General features: G+C 34.1%; 2 protein-coding genes across 2 annotated transcripts in view; one reads left to right on the top strand and one right to left on the bottom strand.

The window, feature by feature from the left end:
- The first annotated feature begins 265 nt into the window (after nucleotides 1-265).
- LOC124534465 (von Willebrand factor A domain-containing protein 8) overlaps nucleotides 266-22,006 on the top strand; it is a 31,321-nt gene continuing 9,580 nt past the window's right edge. The window contains exons 1-13 of the mRNA XM_047110357.1: nucleotides 266-605; nucleotides 743-866; nucleotides 959-1,094; nucleotides 1,599-1,766; nucleotides 2,175-2,339; nucleotides 15,340-15,498; nucleotides 16,411-16,750; nucleotides 17,271-17,517; nucleotides 18,509-18,649; nucleotides 19,107-19,242; nucleotides 19,477-20,374; nucleotides 20,602-20,807; nucleotides 21,665-21,852. Of these exons, the coding sequence (XP_046966313.1) occupies nucleotides 422-605; nucleotides 743-866; nucleotides 959-1,094; nucleotides 1,599-1,766; nucleotides 2,175-2,339; nucleotides 15,340-15,498; nucleotides 16,411-16,750; nucleotides 17,271-17,517; nucleotides 18,509-18,649; nucleotides 19,107-19,242; nucleotides 19,477-20,374; nucleotides 20,602-20,807; nucleotides 21,665-21,852 (3,092 nt within the window). The 5' untranslated portion in view covers nucleotides 266-421. The remainder of the gene's footprint in view (nucleotides 606-742; nucleotides 867-958; nucleotides 1,095-1,598; nucleotides 1,767-2,174; nucleotides 2,340-15,339; nucleotides 15,499-16,410; nucleotides 16,751-17,270; nucleotides 17,518-18,508; nucleotides 18,650-19,106; nucleotides 19,243-19,476; nucleotides 20,375-20,601; nucleotides 20,808-21,664; nucleotides 21,853-22,006) is intronic.
- On the bottom strand, nucleotides 3,875-7,317 carry LOC124534467. Its single transcript, XM_047110359.1, has 2 exons — nucleotides 7,053-7,317; nucleotides 3,875-5,436 (listed from the first exon to the last, which is right to left on the bottom strand). The coding sequence occupies exon 2, from the start codon at nucleotides 5,310-5,312 to the stop codon at nucleotides 4,317-4,319; it is 996 nt and encodes a 331-aa protein (XP_046966315.1). The 5' UTR covers nucleotides 5,313-5,436; nucleotides 7,053-7,317; the 3' UTR covers nucleotides 3,875-4,316.

Below are 22,006 nucleotides of genomic sequence, written 5' to 3'. Positions count from 1 at the left end.
TTAGTAGATTACGTAATAAAATCACTTCCTTTTAATTCTGTGAATAGTGAAATGCGTTTCTTTTATGTGATAATGAAATATCACTAAATGATTTTGGATAACGAATATAACGAGAGCATACATATTTTACCTAATGTTAATTTTTGAAAGTTATTGATTACACATATAATATATATTAAGAACTTAAATGGTTAAGAATTTACAAGCTTGAACGTAGCCATACTATAATCAGCTGTATTGCGTCACTTTGACATTTCCAATAATGCTTAAACCTTACACTTTAGTAGACTTTGAACTTGCGGATTATTCGCAATAATTATAGTTTTTTGTATTAACTTATAAATTAAGATAATAAAATGAAATGACGTAAGCCTAATTGAGTATTTCTGATTAACATTTTTTTTAGTATATTAAAGTTAAAATGTATAATCCAGCGGTAACTGTAAAACGAATCGATGTTTTGATTCGTATTTTGAATGGTCGTAAAACGATATTATCCCCTAATTTTGTCCGAGCGTATTCGTCTGAAGGTAAAATTACGATAGGAAATGTAAGTAAGGAAATTACGAAGCCACAAAAGCGACAATATGTGCCACGAAAATATCGTAAGTTTTTAATGTTTACAATATTTATAACCTAAAAATTTTTACTAATTCCTTTGAATTATACATTAATTGAAAACTATATAGGAGAATTACAACATGAAAATGAAATGTGCACTTAATAATTTTGTTTGTTGTAGTTATAAGTGAAGATTTAGAAACAAAGTCATTATCACAAAGTACTCTCCGCAATTTAAGATGGATGATGCAAAAGGATATTTTAGGACAGGATATGTTTTTATTAGGAAGACCTGGACCTAGTCGGTGAGTTAAATTCCAAAATAGTCAACCAATATTTAATTTATAGAAATGAAATACATCATCCATGAAAATTATATTATTATTTTATATTATAGGAGAAAAGTGGCATTGCAGTATTTAGAGTTGACTCAGAGAGAATTAGAATATGTTGCTTTATCAAGGGACACAACAGAAGCCGACCTTAAGCAGAGAAGAGAGATACAAAGTTCTACAGCTACATACTTTGATCAAGTAAATATATTATGATATGGCAAAAAGTTTCAAGTCACTGATGTTATAGACATACATTAATTTTAATATTATATAAACATTTTAAGACTGGAAATAGATAGTTTGTAATTTTTTGTTAGTGATTAACCCTAGCCTAGTGATATATTTTAATTTGTCATCCTATAGGATGACATAAATGTGCTTTTTATAAAAGTGCAACATTTAAATCGTATAATTTTTTTTTTACTTTATTGAAATATGAATTAAGTGCATAAAATATCAATAATCAAATCAAATCAAATCAAAATAAACTTTATTCAAGTAGGCTTTTATAAGCACTTTTGAATCGTCATTTTACAATTAAGTGAAGCTACCATATATCATAGATACTATTTAAAGACATTTTATGTAAAAAAATTACATAATTGTAACTTTGTAATAACATTGATTAAAATATTATTTTAAATAATAAATATTATTTTGTATACAAGTTTTGTGTTTAAAAGTTTTGATCATTTTCTTTAGAGTGCTGTACGCGCGGCAATTAAAGGTCGCGTCCTTGTAATAGAGGGCATTGAAAAAGCAGAACGCAATGTATTGCCAGTGCTAAATAACCTTCTCGAAAATAGAGAAATGCATTTAGAAGATGGAAGATTTTTAATACCAGCTTCAAGATATGATAAATTGCTACAAGTAAGTTAAATTGGCCTCTGTTTATAAATTAATAGCGATCAGCTCTGGCTTCGTACGGGTGAAATGCTGATACTAAATGTAATACAGAATTTTTTTGTTTCTTAACTATATTGTCCATGTATTATATACAAAAACCTACCTCTCGTATTACTCTATTTTTAAAAAAACCACATCAAAATCAGTTGTGTATGTTTAGAGATTTAAACATACATACGGACAAATAGTAGTATTTATGTATTTATTTATTACAAATTTCATGACTTCACAAAATAAAATGTTACTAGATTTTTCTTTCAAAAAATTCTAACTTGCATGTGAAAATTATAAAAAGTAAAGTTATCACTTAAAGCCTCTTAAATGTCATTAAGTAAATTTAATTTTAGTTAGCATTTTCAATTATTTTGTCAGGAACATGGTGCAGAAGAGGTCTCAAAGTGGCGCTTAGTGCGTGTGGATGAAAACTTCCGCGTTATAGCGCTGGGGTTGCCAGTACCGAAGTACACCGGGCAACCGCTAGACCCGCCGTTGCGTTCGCGGTTCCAGGCGAGAGATGTCGCTACTGTTGGGTTTGGGGTAAGAAATAACAAAAAAAATTAATACATTTTTAATATAGACAAAGAAATCGATAGGAAATATTAACAGGAATACATATGATACGATTAATATTTGTCATGGACTTTTATATTTTTGTATATATTTATTTTATAAAAGATATTCTAACCCATACGATAACCTAGTCGAGATGGCCCAGTTGTTAGAACGCGTGCATCTTAACCGATGATTGCGAGTTCAAACCCAGGCAAGCACTGCTGATTCATGTGCTTAATTTGTCTTTATAATTCATCTCGTGCTCAGCGGTGAAGGAAAACATCGTGAGGAAACCTGCATGTGACAAATTTCATAGAAATTCTGCCACATGTGAATTTTACCAACCCGCATTGGAACAGCGTGGTGGAATATGTTCCAAACCTTCTCCTCAAATGGAGAGGAGGCCTTTAGCCCAGCAGTGGGAATTTACAGGCTGTTGTTGTATTCTAACCCATATTAACCAATTCATAAATTACAACAGTTACAAAAGTTATGTAAGTACTAAGTTTTTTGTAACCTACATTATAGTCCTGAGTGCTATATAGATATAATTTGTCTTTATGATTTGATTTATTTATATATTACATCCGTGCGAAGCTGAATTATATAGCCGAAGTCTTTAGTATAAAAAAGCAATATTACTTCATTCAAAATATAGCAATCATCCTCAAGAGCACCTGCCCAATAAATATTCATTGTTCATACTATTAGTAAAGATAAAATATTAATCTTAGTTCAAGGTTCCAAAACTAGAAAATCAAGAATGAAAGTGCTTGAAATTTGACCAAGCGTGTTTTCGAGCAAAATGGCTGAATAAGGTTGCAACTTTCTTCTTAAGAGGAACGGCTTTTTACTGGTGGGATGAGGTGTTAGATGATACAGGGTTATTGGAAATTCGCCGAATTCCCGTTAGTAGGTGATAGGGGTCAAATAGGGGTGCAAATAGGGGTATTTGCAATAATTTTTATCCCTTTGTGCATAGTGCAAAAATGAACCATTTTTGAGTTATCACGATTTTAGCTTTTTTCAAAAATGCAACTACAAAAATGTATTTTAAAAAACAAATTAAATATATTTTTTTAAATGATTACTTATACACTGGACATTTGTCGTTGTTGTTGTTTATATAATATTTTTTTGATTTTTTTCCTTAAAAACAAAAAAGTCATTACGAAACTTGCCCTGCAGGTTATTTTAAAAACATAACCGTTTTCTTAGATCTCCAAAAATGTATAAAAACTAGGAATTTATTTCAAAACAATTGAAACAAAATGACCAGAGAGGACGCTGGTGAAAATTTGTATTCGAGCATGAACGAATTCGTACTAAAGATCGCTCTTTAAAATTCCCACAAAATTAACAAAGAATAACATCCAATGAAAAAAAACTGACTTAGAAACAGTAACAGTTCAAAAGTTAAGTTATAAGTAAGACGTTTTGTAATATAGCCTAAATAAATTATTGATAAGCGAATCGAAGAAACTCTATAACAGAGCACAGCACACACAGCATGTTAGACAGTTCATAATGCAGAATTTTTCTTATCATTATCCTCACGAAGAGTTCCCTGAAAGGAATGTTATTTTTTGGTCGAATTACCAATAAACCTGTATATATATTTTTAATTTGCAGTAAAAAACATACGAAATTTGAATAGAATGTAATGTTTATTAAGCACGATTATTTTTTTAATGTTAAAATTTACACATTTACGTTATCATAGTGTCTAAGAAGTCATGAATAAATAAATGGAATGAAATTAGGCAATTTATATCTATTTATTATCATAACGCAATTTCAAGTTAATATATACGAGTATATTGTAGTACATATATAGATATCTTTCGCGAATAGCTTCGTCGTGTAATTCTTCGACGTTATTTACGGTCCATCGTCAAATTGCCCAACGCGCTCAAAGACGTATTCAATAAAATTACCATTAAAAATATAATGTTACTGTTATTATGACTTCTGTGACAGTGTACTCTCGGTGATACTAGACGGGTTCGAATTGAATTTCTTGTTCAGCGCTTCAGGCATAAATATATGCACTTGCTTCTTCACCTTCCCTACGTCTGGTATGAGCTTCTTGCTGACCATTTCAGCGTATTGCTTTTCGACAGCGCTCCTCTCGTTGGCCACTTTGAGACGCGTCTCCATGACACTCGCCCTCATGTCTTTGACCCTTTTGTTTTCCTTAATCTTCGTGTCATGTCGTGGCGTGCCTTTCGCGTTTCGTGACTGTCGCGCGTAGTTCTCGATCGTGTTCGCCGATGTCGGCATGTAAAACTCCTGCCGATCGATATTACCATTCGTTTTCGCATCGACAACCTGTTTAACTTCTTTCGATCTTAAGTCTGTTGCGGTTTTCGATTTCGTCAGATTGCGCTTTTGGATTTCGGGCCAGCTGTGCCTCGGCTGCGCCATCCTTTCCACGTTGTCTATGGTTAAGAGGTTCACTTTCCCGGCTAGGTCCAGCCATTGTAGGACCCTGTCTGATAGTTCTGTGTTTTCTTTGACTTCGTTTCGCACGGTTCGGTTGCTCTTAACAGCCCTCATGTTACTGTCAGTGTCCAAGTTTAGACGGAAGTTGTTAATGTCGCACAATGGTTGAGGAGACGCTTTGACAATGAAATCGTCGTCGAAATCAACATCGGATAAATTTAATTTCTCTATTTCTGGTTCTTGATCGGGTCGTCTCTTGTACTTTTCATTTGTTATAACGAAGTTTAAGTTTCTAAGGCAGCCGTTCAAGTCGTTGCGGTGGCTAAGTGAGCTTCTAATGTTTCTGCTGAACGTAGATTTCGTACAACTAGCGGATGAATGCGGTCTTCGACGTTTAGCGACGAGTTTCAAGAAGTGGGGATCGTCGTGGGTTAGTATCGCGTGTCGGAAGCCGTCGACCCATACGGTCCTTATGTACATGGGGCGCTGAGACGACTGCCAGAGAGCTGGCATATTACACCACCCGCTGGTTAAAATTTAAACCTTCTAGACACGCGATATACTTTAATCGGTGCCAATGTTTGTTTTTCCTTCATAATTGATTGTTATTTTCCTCGATGATTAAACGGTTGACGTGCTGAAAGAAAGCGCAAAGATTAATATCCTGTTATCACGAATATTTGTTGATATTTATAAATAAAAAATGCATATAAATTATTGCTAAATAAAGATTAGTACTTAATTTGTAAATGAAAAAGGTATATACACTTTAAAAAGCTTATTTTTCCCTCTGAATATAATATGTCGGATTTTTTGTGCCATATTAAACGTTAATATATTTTTTTATTTAATTATCATAATTCACTTAATCGGATCATCAAATCAAATTTATAGTAAATTAGTTAATCAAATTAAATGTCCCTTTACCCTTAAACTAGGAGAGCGCGTATCTTTGGAGGCAGTGACTAATTATTAAGTTATAATTAAAATATCATAATTTTCTTATTTGGACTTGATTCTATAACAACTTTGTATAAGTCATCCCCTTAAATTGCTGCATTGCATCTACTTCTTTAGTTATGTAGCTGATAAGAATATGGTGAATCTATAATTTCATTGTACCCAAGTTATACCAAGTATTATAAACATTTTCTGAACAAACAAATTTTCTGATAAAAGTTAATGTAATGTAATTAATTATTTTTTATAAAAACCTTTGACAAGAATCGTTTAATTGAAACGTGTTAAATAACCTGTTACCGCGAGTCCTTTCAATTCCCTTGCCCCTTGGATTGATTAATGTGAGTCACGTGAGGTGAGGTAATTAGATGCAACGTGTAGAGGGAGTTTTACTGAATGAGTGTTCAAAAACTTGGCACGTTATTAAAGTTACGTTTCATTTTCCATAGTTTTTTTTTCGTATAGCTATAAAGTTTAATTAGCAACAAAAACTTTTAAAAAAGGAATATTGCATAGCATCAGCATTAAAATCGTCTGAAGAATTATATTCAATCAAAAATCGGTTGTGACGCTTGTTTAAAATGTATATTCAAGATTTGAGGCAAATTAATAAACAGATGAAATATGATGGAATATGTTCCAAACCTTCTCCTCAAAGGGAGAGGAGGCCTTTAGCCCAGCAGTGGGAATTTTGCAGGCTATTGTTGTTTTTGTAATAACAGAAAATTTTAAATTAAAGAAAAATGTATCAAGTTATTATTTGAAGTTAAATTGGAAAGCCTTTCTTTCACAACGACACGACAAACAACAAGACGTTTACAATGTAATGAAAAGAATCTGCTTTCAAGATTAAGTTATTATATCTATTATATTATTATGGCTTATAAAGAAGCTACACAATATAGGTTGTGTTAAAAAATCTACATTTCCACCAGCCCCCGAATAAAATAGCAATATAAATTTTGAGAAAATAATGGCAGATAAACACTTAGCTAAATATATATTATTTAAAACATATTGTTAGTTATGGCTAATTTAAATTTTAAATATAGAAGCAATTTAAAAATAATATATTTAATAATTACTACACTAGCTGAAAAAACCCTATAGCTATTTCCAGATCTAACGATGTTTTGCCGTAGATGACTGCAGTTTTTTTTCAATATATTTTTAAGTGTACATTGTACAAAGAAAGATAAACAATTGAAAACGAAAAACAAACAAGAAACTATCGTTAAAAAAATATTATTAAGTCACTTTTTAAATATCAGAAAATATATATTCTATACTTACCAAAACAACACGTGCATACGATATAATTTGCTCAAAATATTATTCAAGTAATAATGTTGCCAGCATTTTTTAAACTAAATAACAATGACAATTGTGTCAAGTACAAGAAATCATTGATATTTGTTTTAAATGTATTGATTCGATTAATATAAATAGCTTCAAATTGATAACAAATTTATGTTTATCATCGATATTATTTTCTAACAAATCGCTTCGATTTATTGCAATGCTAAGCAGTTAGTGACGTCGCAACCAACTTCCGCGACGCGAGTGACTGGAAAATCCGATGTTACGTTCGCGAGTTTTGTCTCGAACTTTGCTGTAAAGCTCGGTTCACAGTGACACATTTACCGAGCCGACGACCGATCGTATTATGCCGAACCGTAGCGTAAGTCTTACCGAAGCATGTAGCACGGTTTTTAGAAGTAAATAATATAAATGCATTAAATTTTAAATTTGGCCGTTTGTGTTGTGTGTCGAAGACATCATCATAGTGAATTAAAATTGGGTAAAAGTAAATAAATGTCTTTGTAAATACATCATTGCTGGGCCAATGCTTTTTCAATCATGCTTTCTCAGTACGTTGAGAGCCGAGATGGCCCAGTAGTTAGAACGCTTGCATCTTATCCGATCAAACCCAGGCAAGCACCACTGAATATTAATTTGCTTCATTTGACTATGTAATTCATCTCGTGCTGGGCGGTGAAGGAAAACATCGGAGGAAACCTACATGTGTCTAATTTCATAGAAATTCTGCCACATGTGTATTCCACCAACCCGCATTGGAACAGCGTGGTGGAATACGTTCCGAACCTTCTCCTTAATGGGAGAGGAGGTCTCAGCCCAGCAGTAGGAATTTTACAGACTGTTGTTGTTTTCTCAGTGCGGGTTTTTATACAAATGTCTTTTTTAGCTCCATGTTCCTTTAAAGTCCGATGGAAGTTTCGTTAATTAAGCATCTGATAAGTCAATGGATCTTCCTTGAATCTGAACCCGTTATCGGTTCTTTAGGGTCATATCGGATTTTTCTTTAAAACAACATTTAATTTCTTTTTTATTGACGTTAAGAAGAGAGATTCCGCTAGAACTTTATATGGAACCCATGAAGTACATCAGAGTCGGATTTAAAGGTGTAGACAAACAGAAGCGTGAACACCCTAATAATTATATTATTATGAATTAATTAGTTTTTTTTATTTCAATCAGTAAGCTATGAATTGTTTCGTATTTGTATCGGTAACTTTTAAAATATTAAATAGTAACATTATTATAATTTGACTATATCTCAGTATTTGTTAACTTGCTGAAAACTGTGGCCCCCTCTCATGTGGATGCCCCCTCTCATGTGGAGGCCCCAGGGCAGTTGCCCCGGTTGCCCTCCCCTAAATCCGGCCCTGCAGTACATGATGTCTTGCTTAGTTATATATTTATTATGAACAAATCTTTATTAACTTCAACCTCATTCCAGCTACATGTTATTTTTTTGTGATGCAATTTAAGTAAAGCGTCGTCGCTGAAAAATGTTGAAAAACTTACCGTAGCTTGTTCTATATTTAAATTAATAATTTAAAAAAGATTTTTTTTTATTGATCAGTTCAAAAGATTTTTTATGCGTTTTATGCAAATGTTATCTATACTGAATAGAGACTGATATATTTAAAAGAAGATTTGCAGTAAAGACAGATTAAGTCGAATACATAATAAGATTTGTCTGTTTTGGATAAATCATATGATTATATGAAAATAATGAATGACCCAATTAACGATATACTCTGGTGGTGGTACAGTGATGTAGTCACTGTAGTTGACGATCATTATGTCCAAATGTCCGATACAAGTTATTACTTATTTTGCCGAGAGAGAGAGAGAGAGCACTGAGATGGCCCAGTGGTTAGAACGCGTGCATCTTAACCGATGCACGCGTTTCAAACCCAGGCAAGCATAAATATATAATATATGTGCTTAATTTTTGTGTTTATAATTCATCTCGTGCTCAGCTGTGAAGGAAAATATCGTGATGAAACCTGCATGTGTCTAATTTAATCGAAATTCTGCCACATGTGTATTCCACCAACCCGCATTGGAACAGCGTGGTGGAATATGTTCCAAACCCTCTCCTTAAGGGGAGAGGAGGCCTTAGCCCAGGAGAGGGAAATTTACGGGCTGTTACTTTTTACTTTAAACTAATTTTGCCCACTAATAAGTTTTAAGTTGCATTGTTGACTCATTTTGAGAAAGGCTACAAAACGTGATAACTCAAGAATGGTTTAATTCAGCAATATACATATGGGAATTAAAAAGATTGCAAATAGTCACCCCTATCACCTCCTGGCGGGTAATAAGTCGAATTACAAAAAGCCCTGCATATTTAATGCGGTAAAGTGACGTTATTACTGGGACTCACTGTTGTGGAAATATATCATGCAATGTTACTTTATTTGAATATTTCTCTATCCAAAAGGACGAGAGTTGTAAGTTTTTATTACCATTTCTGTTTTTGTAATTATGAAATAGAATTAAGGAGGATTTGCATGTTTTAAAAAGAATTTTTCGCCGCCATATCCTGTGGTTTAGCGACTTAGGACTGACGTCCTTCTTCTTTATTTATTTATTGTAAAAGCTACACCATAGACTTAAGTCTATGGTGTAGCTTTTACAATAGTGAGTGTTAGTGAGTGTTAACACTAAACACTTATAAATAATATTTAATATAGCAACATTCGAGGTGATATGTCTTAACATGTGAAAACAAAATCGAGTTATTTTTTTTTATGGTATAGTATGGCGGACGAGCATATGGGCCACCTGATGGTAAGTGGTCACCATCACCTGACAATGACGCTGTAAGAAATATTAACTATTCCTTACATCGTCAATGTGCCACCAACCTTGGGAACTAAGATGTTATGTCCCTTGTGCCTGAAGTTACACTGGCACACACCCTTCAAACCGGAACACAACAATACTGAGTATTGTTATTTGGCGGTAGAATAACTGATGAGTGGGAGGTACCTACCCAGACGGGCTTGCACAAAGCCCTACCACCAAGTATTATTGCTCTTGGACTGCGTTCTGCATGTGTTCCACTAATTAGATTTGGATTATTAATGAATAAATTAAATACTCCAAACTCTGATTGATGCGGGAGAGGATGATCATAATTTCCTATTTCCTTTATTGGAAATGGGTCTGAAATGCTCCAAGGAAAGGAATCGATGCGTCGTTTCGATGATGATAAAAAGGATGTCGGTGTTGGTGGTGGAAATATTATTAAGGGAAGATTATGAATGGCATTTAGCTTCGTCACTAAAATGACCAAAAAAAAGATATCTGTCATTATTAAAATCGTGTATCAAATTGCGATTAATTATATACGATTATATTATATGTCTACTAAAAGGAATAAAATTATGATTGAATTAAAAGTCTGTGCATAATTTCACCTGAAAAATGAATGGAATGAATGAATAGCAAACAAAAAATGTAAATAAACTTCTCTGTGCGGATCGTAATTTATAACATAAGTAAATATTAGTCACTTGTCAAAAGCCAAAATTTTAAGGGCCAAGTTATAATGACTCCCTATTATTGATATTCGTGCGATCGGGAAGCACGCGATAATATCGACGAGAGACATTATAAATTCAATGATTTTCGTGTAATGTCGGAACAGCGAAACTGTTAGTTTGCACGATACATTAAGTTTTATGCGCCAAAATTAGTAGTTTGGGAACGTTCGAACTCCCTAATGGTGATCTTCTGATAGGCTAATAATCTATGCGAAGTTACGTTTCGGGTAGGGTTGCCATCCGCCCGCGTTTCCCCGTATTTGTCCCAGTTAAGAGGACACCCGGGGATCGTTCGGGGAACGCTTCAAGTATTTAAAAAGCAGTTTTATATGAACAATTTGTAACAAATTGTAATATGATTCTGTTATGTTAAAATTCATTATTTTGAATGAATAAAAAAGGTGATTTATGATATTTTCAACTGTTTTTTATTACATTGAATATGTTTAAAAGACCTTGTTGATATGTCCGGCATTCGGACTCTAAAATCCGGGGTTTTCACGCGTCTTATCCTGTTTTCCAAATTTTAGAGATGGCAACCCTAGTTTCTGGGATACTATGTTGGAAATGTCTATTCGAATATTTAATGCGCATTTTCGTATATTTTACGTATTCCTGACTTCAGTTTCAGGCATTTATTAAAATAAAATATGCAAATAACTGCTTCTTTGCCATTAATATTTTTATTTACAAATCTGTTAACGTCATCATTCATTAGTTAGTCTTTTTAAATGGAACAATGAAGTATACGTAACTTCTAAGAAATAATATATAAAGAGATCTCTATTAAGTTTATACTAGTGTCGCCCGCATCTTCGCTCGCGTTTCCTGGGTCGGTCGTCAGTTATAAAAAAAGTTTCTTTGCTTGAATTTCAAGTTTGAATTATCAAAATCGATTTAGTTCAGTGGTTCGCCGCGAAAGAGTAACATACAGACGTAGTATCTTTTACATTTATAATATAAGATTTTTTTCCAAAGTGTCATTAATGTTGTGATGACAATATTTTAGAATTTGACTTGTAAGCGTTTCAAAAACCTCAAATATTATTTATGCAGCAACATGATACGTATATATCTTCCCCTGTAAAATATAAGCTTATTTATTTATCATGACATACAACCTTCCTCTCGATGTTTTCCTTTACCATCGATGTTTTTTTGTTTGCTTGGTGGTAGGGCTCTGTGCAAGCCCGTCTGGGTAGGTACCACCCACTCATCAGTTATTCTACCGCAAAATAACAGTTCTCAGTATTGTTGTGTTCCGGTTTGAAGGGCGAGTGAGCCAGTGTAACTACAGGCACAAGGGACATAACATCTTAGTTGCCAAGGTTGGTGGCACATTGACGATGTAAGGAATAGTTAATATAAGTATATGAAATGGCATTTAATTGCAAAAGCAAAACAAGATTGAACTCATAAACATCCATTTAGCTTTACGTGTTCTTAGTTTAAATATAAAACAAAAGCAAGCAGTTGGAAAATCCAATATGTGAAGTAAAACGAATAAATAAACATAGTCTAGGTATAAATAGTTAAACTAGAACTAGACTATTCAAATGAGATCCCTATCACATGTCATCGCGACTTGTATTGGTACTGTTTGTGAGCTAGCTAGACCCATAAATAACTTACGTGACCTAACTTATCTAAATACGACACGTAATATGCTCATAAAACAAATGGTATTCTTTTTTCAAATAATATCAGACTGCGATTAGTGAATGTTTCTAGTTTTAAAACGGATTCCATTTTTAAATAGTGAAGAAATTCGAGTTTTGAATCTGTGGAACTATTCTATAAGAACGTACTCGAAACTCATCGCAGAACACAATCTTAACTGTCAAATTAAATGAGAGCTGCGAAATGTCAATATATATTCTTAATTGATACGATCTTTACCATAGCGACTTAGTTTAGTAAAGTAAAGGGAAAGTAAGATATTTTATAAATTATAATTTATTATCAAAAACATCCCGGTAACTATTTTATTAAGAACAATTCAAATGCAGTGTTATTCTGAAAGAACTCACTTCACATTTCACTTGACTTATCAATATTGGACAACATTACTCTGATCCCAATGTAAGTGGCCAAAGCATTTGCGTTATGTTAAATCAAAAGTAACGACGGTACTACAAACACGCAGACAAGAGAAAACATAAAAAACTAATGGAGTTTTTCTACATCGACACACTACTCAACCCTGGAGGTCGTCATGAAATAATATTTGGTTATCTTGTGTGCACCAAGATGCAATATTTTTTGTTCTACTCCGGATGGAAGGATTCTTTTGTCCCGGATTCAAAGATGAGTGACCCAGAGTTATGTGACGACCTCCGTGGTCGAGTGGTGTGTGCACCGGTTTTCATGGGTACGCCACGCCGAGGTCCCGGGTTCGATTCCAGGTCGAACCGATGTAGATTATAATTAGTTTTCTGTTGTCTCGGATCTGGGTGTTTGTGGTACATTAGTTCTGATTTTCCATAACACAAGTGCTTTAGCTGCTTACATTGGGATCAGAGTAATGTATGTGATGTTGTCTCATATTTCTTAACTACTGCATACCTCATTGTCGAAAGTCGATAGTGACGTAATTTTGATGATGATTGCACAAAGTCCTACCAAGTGAAATAATTATTGGTAAAGTTTTTCTATAGTCGTTTAGAGGAATACACGAAACATTACCTGTCATTATTCAACTAAAACAGATTAAGTTACAGCTATAAACGAGTCGGTGGAATTAATTTTCCTCGGTAATCGTGGTGAATAGTTTCCGTGGAGCGGTGAGCGCTTAAATGGGCGTAGACATGAACGCGTGATAATTCTTGTATTGTACGGGAATTTATAATCGGAACTGTGTTATTTGAATTTTGTAATTCCAACTTGTCTATTGTTAAATCTACACGTTTATATATATATCAGAAGGTGTTTTTTTTAAATTGTAATTGTTAACGAAAAAAACTTAATCTAATATACATTTATGTACAAGGAATCGAGATGGCCCAGTGGTTAAAACGCGTGCATCTTAACCGATGATTGCAGGTGCAAACCCAGGCAAGCACCGCTGATTCATGTGCTTAATTTGTCTTTATAATTCATCTCGTGTTCAGCGGTGACGGAAAACAAACAACAACAACAACAGCCTGTAAATTTCCTTCACCGCTGAGTGCGAGGAAGGAAAACGTCGTGAGGAAACCTGCATGTGACAAATTCCATAGAAATTCTGTCACATGTGTATTCCACCAACCCGCATTGGAACAGCATGGTGGAATATGTTCCAAACCTTCTCCTCAAAGGGAGAGGAGGCCTTTAGCCCAGCAGTGGGAATTTACAGGCTGTTGTTGTTGTTGTAATTGTATATATACATACCATTATGTAGTGAGTTTAGGCGAGCTTTTGTGTATATAATATTATTATATAACTTGCTGTAATTTGCAGTTATCCCCGAGTTAATTTTTAAACTATTGACGTCAGAAAGCGTCAATTACATTCTATAAAAGATCTTTATTGTATGACTCAGCAAAATAATCAATGAAAATAAACTTTATTCAAGTAGGCTTTTACATGCACTTTTGAATCATCATTTTACAATTAAGTGAGGCTACCACGGGTTCGGAAAGAAGAACCGACAAGAAACTCAGTAGTTACTTTAACATTTAAAAAATACACAGTCATGTTAGTGACAATACCACAAAAGTTACAGAAAACAATGCGATAAAAAGCGAGGTCTTACAACTCAGATAAATATAAGATTTGGTCTCACCGCGTTCATATTTGTGAGGACTTAAATAATCTTTAAACAAACGGTTTAGGTAAAAACACTAAAAGCTAAATATTTGACGATTTGTGGCGTTCGCGTGTGTTACTTCGACTTGTTTATAAATCTTCCAACTTCGCGAACATCGCGACGGACGTGTTGTTTGTTTTACACCAGAATTATATATTTAGATTTATAGTATTCGTTTTATCACTTTCATCGGAGAACGAAGCACGTAGCGCTTTGATTATTTCTTTCAAATGTAACAGTTCATAATATATTTTTTGGTCTGACTGTTAATTTCCTACTGCTGAGCTAAGGGCTCCTCTCCCTTTGAGGACGCGGTTTGGAACATATTCCATTTGTTCCAATACGGGTTGGTGAAATACACATGTGGCAGAATTTCAATGAAATTAGACACATGCAAGGTTTCCTCACGATGTTTTCTTCACCGCAGAGCGTGAGATGAATTTTAAATACAAATAAAGCACATGAATATTCAGTAGTGCTTGCCTGGGTTTGATTGCAATCATCGGTTAAAATGCACGCTTTCTAACCAATGGGCCATCTCGGCTCTTTTCGGTAAACGCAGATTAATTTGACTAATTTGAGTAGAAGATTAATTTGAGTAATTCAATCATATGAAACGGAAGTCTAGCGCCTATTTTACATTCAAATTAAAATAAACGACTATGTTGAATTTCCATTTAAATACACTTTTTGATTTCTTATATACACAGATGCTATGATAAGATAAATAATAAATAAGCGAAATACCACTGACTGATTCATCACGAGATCTTCGAAGCTATTGTTTTGTTTTTATTGACATTTATTAACTACTATTATTAAAGTATTACATAATTGTAAACGCTCTCAATGTTCTTAGCTGAATATGTAAAATATACAGAGAAAGCAACTTCTTCCCAAGTTTTTCAACATATGAAACATCCAATTCCAGGAACATCTAAACGCCTTGAAAGATGAGGCACCCCGTGTGGACACGGTTAAGCTGGAACAGTTATTGTCTGCCGCCTATGCACTAATCAGCCCTGAATTGGAGCAAATAAGCCTACCAGACTTCCCAGTGGATAGCTTGTACGCCGCTGCACTTATTTTGGTAAGGTTCCAATTCGTTTTTAGTTTTCTATTTACATACACTTCATTTATAGGAATTATAAGACGATGTCTTATTTAACATTCAAGGTGATACATCTCTTATACAAAAAAAATACAAAACTAACCTATATAAAATCAAATTTTATAATAAATTAAATTGAGACATAAATAAGACCAAACATAAAAGTAAGTTGTAAAAAATAAGAAAAACGAAATTTAAATATACTACTTATAACGTGTGAGATCGAACTATGATATCATTGGAATGTTTAACAAAATAAGTTATATCAAGATGAGTCATTATCTAAGTATGGAGCACCTTTATCAAATTAAAACGTTAGAAAAAATATATATTTTTTTAATTTTGTACAATTTTGAAATGACAATACATTTTTTTTGCGTGTTTTTTCGCGTGAAAAGATTCTTGCCTTTTGATTTTCTATTGGAATAAAGTAAATTTCACATTGACCTTGAAATAAAGTTAGACGACGAGGAGATCGCGTGAAACGCGCATCAGTAATGGATATCAAGGACGTGTCAACACGCACGCACCGTAAAATATTTGCGAGTGTATTTTATGAACCCTTAATCGTTCTTATGATGACAGTTTGATTACTTATTTTTTATAGATCTCCATTTTATTAACTCCATTTTAAACAATTAAATGTATAACCTTACCCAAGAATTAAGACTTATTAGGGACTACTTTCCTCTTAAAATTGCGTTGAAACACTGCTTGTTGGTTTGATTTACATATTGTATTACATCTACTGAGATATGCAGGTTTCCTCACGATGTTTCCCCTTAGCGTCAGTCACACAAGTTAAATTCATAGAACACAGTGGTGTTAGCTTTTGAACTATCTCTATTCCAAAGTCAATGTCTTCCTTATCGAACCAAATTTTGTTTTCAGGAAAGGAACCCAAATATACCCGTGCACAAACTCTTATACTTTTTATACCCATACAACACATTCCTTTCGAAAGACCACGTGAAGAATGTGAAGGCGGTTTTACATAACCTTAATATGGACACAAAACCAGATTGGAATATATCTCTGAAAAAGGTAGACTTTAAACAAAACCAGGACATCATAGATATGGAAATAAATGGTCAGACCTCACAATTTGGAGTTGCCATCGGCGATAGAAAGAGTAAGACGGAGAAGAAAGGATTTGTCAATACAGAATACCAGACCCAGTTGCTGAATGAGATACTTCTAAGCCATAGTGTCGGAGATTTCTGTATTATTGGTAAGTGCTCAAATATTTATGGTGTGGCAGGTGAAAGAAACTGCAAAGGATCATTGATTATATTATTATTATTTAGAAAATGGTTAGGTTAGATGAGAAAAATAGCCATTTTTTGGTAAATTGGCACCAACACCCGTAGATATTGTACTTGCAAGAAATTTTATCAATGGTCCTCAAACCTAAGGAACATATTCATAAATAAAGGTCATATTCCTTATGCCTGCTGTTACACTGGCAACAATATTAATTATTTCTGATTGGCCGGAAAAAATATGACGATAAGTTGGTACTTCAACATAAGGGTAGTTGCACAAAGCTCTACCACCGAGTAAAATCTATCAATTTAAGACATTATGTCAAAAATTGCATATGTTATGATTTTATTTTAATGTTAATGTATATCATTAAAGTGTCTAAAGAATAGAAATCAAACAAACACGTGATTGAAGTAAAACCTTTAAACATGCAGAAGCGAAGAAGATGATTATTTATAAGTAACTTTTTTCATTTTCTCCTAAAGGTCCCAAAGGATGTGGTAAAAGTCTTCTTGTGTCTCAAATGGCGTCCTTATTAGGTTATACAATAGAGCCTATAGTCCTGTATCAGGATATGACAGCTAGAGATCTAATTCAGCAGCGTACAACCTTGGACAACGGGGATACTGTTTGGCGAAACTCTGCTCTAGTTGAAGCAGCTTTGAAAGGACATTTGGCAGTGTTGGATGGATTACATCGCATACATGCCAGCACTTTAGCCGTTCTGCACAGGTGATTTGAATCGAGCTATCATTTATTCAAAATCTAAGCTTTCACAACTTTTGTATCGTCTTTATATACGATTGAATTCAATTTTAATCAATGTTTGGTCTTCAAATGTCATAAAAATATGCCATATTTTATTAGGATTATATATCATTTAATTCATTTACTGCACAGTCACATTTCAGTTCTAAATTAAGTCTTTATAACTCTAAATATTAGTGATGGTTTGCGCTCTGATTTTGTATTACTTATGTGCTGCTTGTATTTTAAGTTAAATAATTAGTTAATAAAATATCGTTATGAGAAAACTTCGTCAATTATCAGACTGATGATATTATTGTAGCTTTCGCGTGATTGCCGTAGATACGAATTTACAAACTTTATAATTACTTGATTTTCATGAAGTTTAACCGTGTTATAGAATATTTAAATTTTAACAGACACGCAAATATTTGTTATAATTACAGACAGTTGAACATAATTGTATACAGTGTCATGGGGCCCATTGTATTTAAAAAAAAATAGTATTTTTTTCCTTTAAAATATTTGTATCTGTTTTTTCAATAAACAAAATGCAATTTTAAGTCATAAAATCCAGGAGTACGATTTTTTAATAATTAACTTCGCATCTCATTCGTGAAACCACCGGCTTACGGTAATTCGTCATTTTAAAATGGCGAATTACCGTAAGCCGGTATAATTACGCGTTTCTTAGAAAAATATAAGTATTATAGTTAGTGTCGCATATGCTGACATTTCACGCTCGTGTTCAACGGTGAGCTTCGAATTTCTTGTAATAGCATAGCAAAAACAATTTTATTGAGTAAAGAAGTATTCTATTTTATTATTAGTTAAAGTGGAAAACATTCTGCTTTAAGCTATGAAAATCATTGGCATTAATTTAAAATAACCTGTATTATATCTGTTTTATGTGTATATAGGAAATGTCTTAAACTAAAAAAGGTGTTATTTCAAGAAATCTTTTTGCATGTAACAGGTTAGTCCACGACAGAGAGATCCAACTCCACGACGGCACCAGACTACTTCGCCACGATAGATACGATGATCTGCTATCTTCTGGAATATCTCAAAAAGAATTAGAAGAAAGCGGCGTTAAGAGAATTCATCCTTCATTCAGGTAGACATCATAACCAAATCAAGTATTCGGTAAGACAAACTTATCACTATAAAAAAAAAAAAATAATAAATGAAAAGCCGAGATGGCCTGTGGTTAGATCGCGTGCATCTTAACCGATGATTGCGGGTTCAAACCCAGGCCGGCAATTTGTGTTATAATTCATCTCGTGTTCGGTGGAGAAGGTAAACATCGTGAGGAAATCCGCATATGTCTAATTTCATAGAAATTCTGTCACATGTGTATTCCACTAACCCTCTTTGGAACAGCGTGGTGTAATGTTCCGAACGTTCTCTCCAAAGGGAGGGGAGGCCTTGGCTAAAGCAGTGGGAAATTTACAGGTTGTTGTTGTTGTTATGAAATAAACGAGAATCGCTTAAGGAGAATGGTGGAGGATTTTTTGGGCATGTGCCCAAAATAAGTATCATGAGTTCTATAACCAATGTGTTCCTTTTTCCAGATTAATAGCGCTAGCCGAGCCTCCCGTCCCTAGTCGAGGGCAACAGTGGCTGTCTCCTGAAATACTCAGTCTGTTCATATTCCACGAGATGAGAAATTTGAGTAAAGACGAGGAGATATTCATTATTAATTCATTGGTAAGTTTATATACATAATTTGCAAGTAATTTGTATCGTCACTTTATAGAATTGTGTTAAATGTAAAGCTACCACCGGAAACTTAAAAGTTTGACTTTTTTTTTCATTTGAAATACAAAGTTATATCAGCTAAATAGAATTCAATTTTTATGTTATATCCTGCCTAATAGTCAACTAATATTAGCGCCTCATTTATTTTTAATAAAAGTAATTGATGTAAATACTTTTTTACAGTATGGAGACATCTCTAGTCCGTTACATTCTATAATAGACTTAGCCGATCAATTAAGACAGTCGGAAGACAGTACTTTAAAGAATCTCTCATCGTCCTTATCTACGAGACAACTTCTGAGAATAGCTAGTCGGATGTCCAAATATCCCGCTGATTCAGCCTATGAAACCGTACAAAGAACGTTTTTGGCAAAATTCCTTCCTAACTTAGCCAGGCGAGCGCTTGATGGAGCCAGTCAGAAGATTGGTATCACACCACCAACGAAATTCGGTATTTTTGGTCGAGATCCCAAAAAAGTTGGATGTTCTGTCCAAAATGGAATACTAACTATTGGCAAAACTAGCACCGAAATATTTAAAACTGACGCTTTAACCAAAGTTCCTGATATTCTGTTCTATGACGTACCCCAACATATAGCTCTTCTGGAATGGCTCCTGCAAGATTTCCTTTTGGGAAACCATTTACTCTTAGTCGGTAATCAAGGCGTTGGGAAGAACAAAATAGCGGATAGACTTCTTCAATTATTAAACCGTCCGAGAGAGTATATACAGTTACACAGAGACACGACAGTCCAATCGTTAACGGTTCAGCCAACGGTGCGAGATGGTGTGGTCATTTACGAGGACTCCCCATTAGTCAAGGCTGTTAAATACGGCCACGTGTTGGTTGTGGATGAAGCAGACAAGGCCCCCACTCACGTCACTTGTATACTGAAAACGTTGGTGGAAAGCGGAGAAATGATCCTCAGCGATGGAAGACGTATCGTGCCTAAGGATATGATGGAAAGTTCTGGAGGGGATGTGTCCAGTTTTATACCTGTGCACGAAGATTTCAGGATGATTGTGCTAGCCAATAGACCAGGATTTCCTTTCTTAGGGAACGATTTCTTCGCTTCCCTGGGTTTGTCTTTATTATTATAATTATATATTTTTTTACCTTTTAAAACATGTACATAAATTGAAAAGACGTAATATCATTCGTGTATTAATTTAAAACTGAAGGAACTCATGACTCAGCTCTTAAACTTAAAAAAGTATTGGTTTCTTAGAAACTTTAAAGTATAATTATAAAATAAATAGATATGTTTTCTCAAAAACAAATTTTGAGGACTTATTGCTTTATTGCAGGTGACCTTTTCTCCTGCCATGCAGTGGACAACCCGTCAATAGATTCAGAGCTAGAGCTACTCCGGTCCTATGGACCTGATGTGCCCCAAGATGTAATGAAGAAATTGGTCGAAGCATTCGCAGTACTAAGGAATATGGCTGACCAAGGTCAACTGACTTACCCCTACTCCACAAGAGAACTTGTGAACATCGTAAAACATTTGCAGGTAAAACAAGATCTATCCTCTTAATCAACTCGTAACTGTTATCAACATGTTGTCAAAAGCTTGTCTGTCAGATTCTTAATATGTTAAGTAACATTATAATCTTAAGAGCATGTACATATTTATTGAAAGTTTAAAATGTATTATTTCTTATACTCTTACTGGCCCAAATTTAGTTAAACTTATTGAGGTATAGTATTGTTACCTGGCCTGGTAAATAATGTATCTTGGGAAAGTAACGATTAACGTTATCGACTGTAACTGTCGATACTATCGATAATACTATCGATAATAGTATCGATATCCTGAATAGTTTTCGAGGTCAACTATCAATAGTTTGAGTATCGATAGTTCTGCAATACAAGTACTAACACACCACTGGTGTGTTAGTGCTTGTATTGCAGAACGTAAAACTGGTCGTTTCAAGTGGATCCCACCAAAAACATTAAATGTTAAAAAATGCCAAGTAAAAAGTTTTGAGATCTCATAGGAACCAAGTCCTATTCAAATTAATGTGTAGTTATAAATCAACATTTAGTAACTGTATCAATAGTTTTCTTTATATTATAATTATAGTGAATTGGCAATGCGAAACAAAGGCGAAACAGCCGCGAATCGCTTCGAGAAAAGATGGTACGGCCGTGCCCGTTTTGCTCGAGACTTGGCTGCGGCACTGTCGTGCCCCCAGATTTGACAAGAATGACTGAGACTATAATTTTTTTTGTCATTTTCGTATCAACGCTTTGTATACATATACCTAATACAAAATTCTCCAATTAAACTTAATATTACTATAAGCTTCCGTCTCGTTAGTGATGTGTTCATCTCTTTTCGGAGTTTTGACGTCTTTGTATTTCCAGAAATATCCAGAAGAGGACTTAGCAACAGCGATCGGCAACGTGTTCGATTTCGATCGTTACAGCAAAGATATGGCGGACACTTTATTAGAAGTTTTACACGCCAGTGGATTACCCACTGAGGGGGTGCTGGAGGGGAGGTCAAAGGAAGCCTTGCAAAGGATACAGATGACCATTGAGAGGACTAGTGGGTGAGTGTTTTATATTAACACACTTTATATGTTTATCATTAATCAAGAGACAGACACATCTTGTGTTCGGGTGTGTAGGATACTATTTCAAGGAAAACTTGCGTTATTCGATACAGTTAGACACTTTTCACCTACCAAATAATATTGGAACAGC

The sequence above is a fragment of the Vanessa cardui genome, chromosome 12, assembly GCF_905220365.1.
Source record: "Vanessa cardui chromosome 12, ilVanCard2.1, whole genome shotgun sequence".
NCBI classification, from domain to species: domain Eukaryota; kingdom Metazoa; phylum Arthropoda; class Insecta; order Lepidoptera; family Nymphalidae; genus Vanessa; species Vanessa cardui.
Note: the sequence above shows the minus strand (reverse complement) of the source record. Positions and strands in the feature narration are given on the sequence as shown.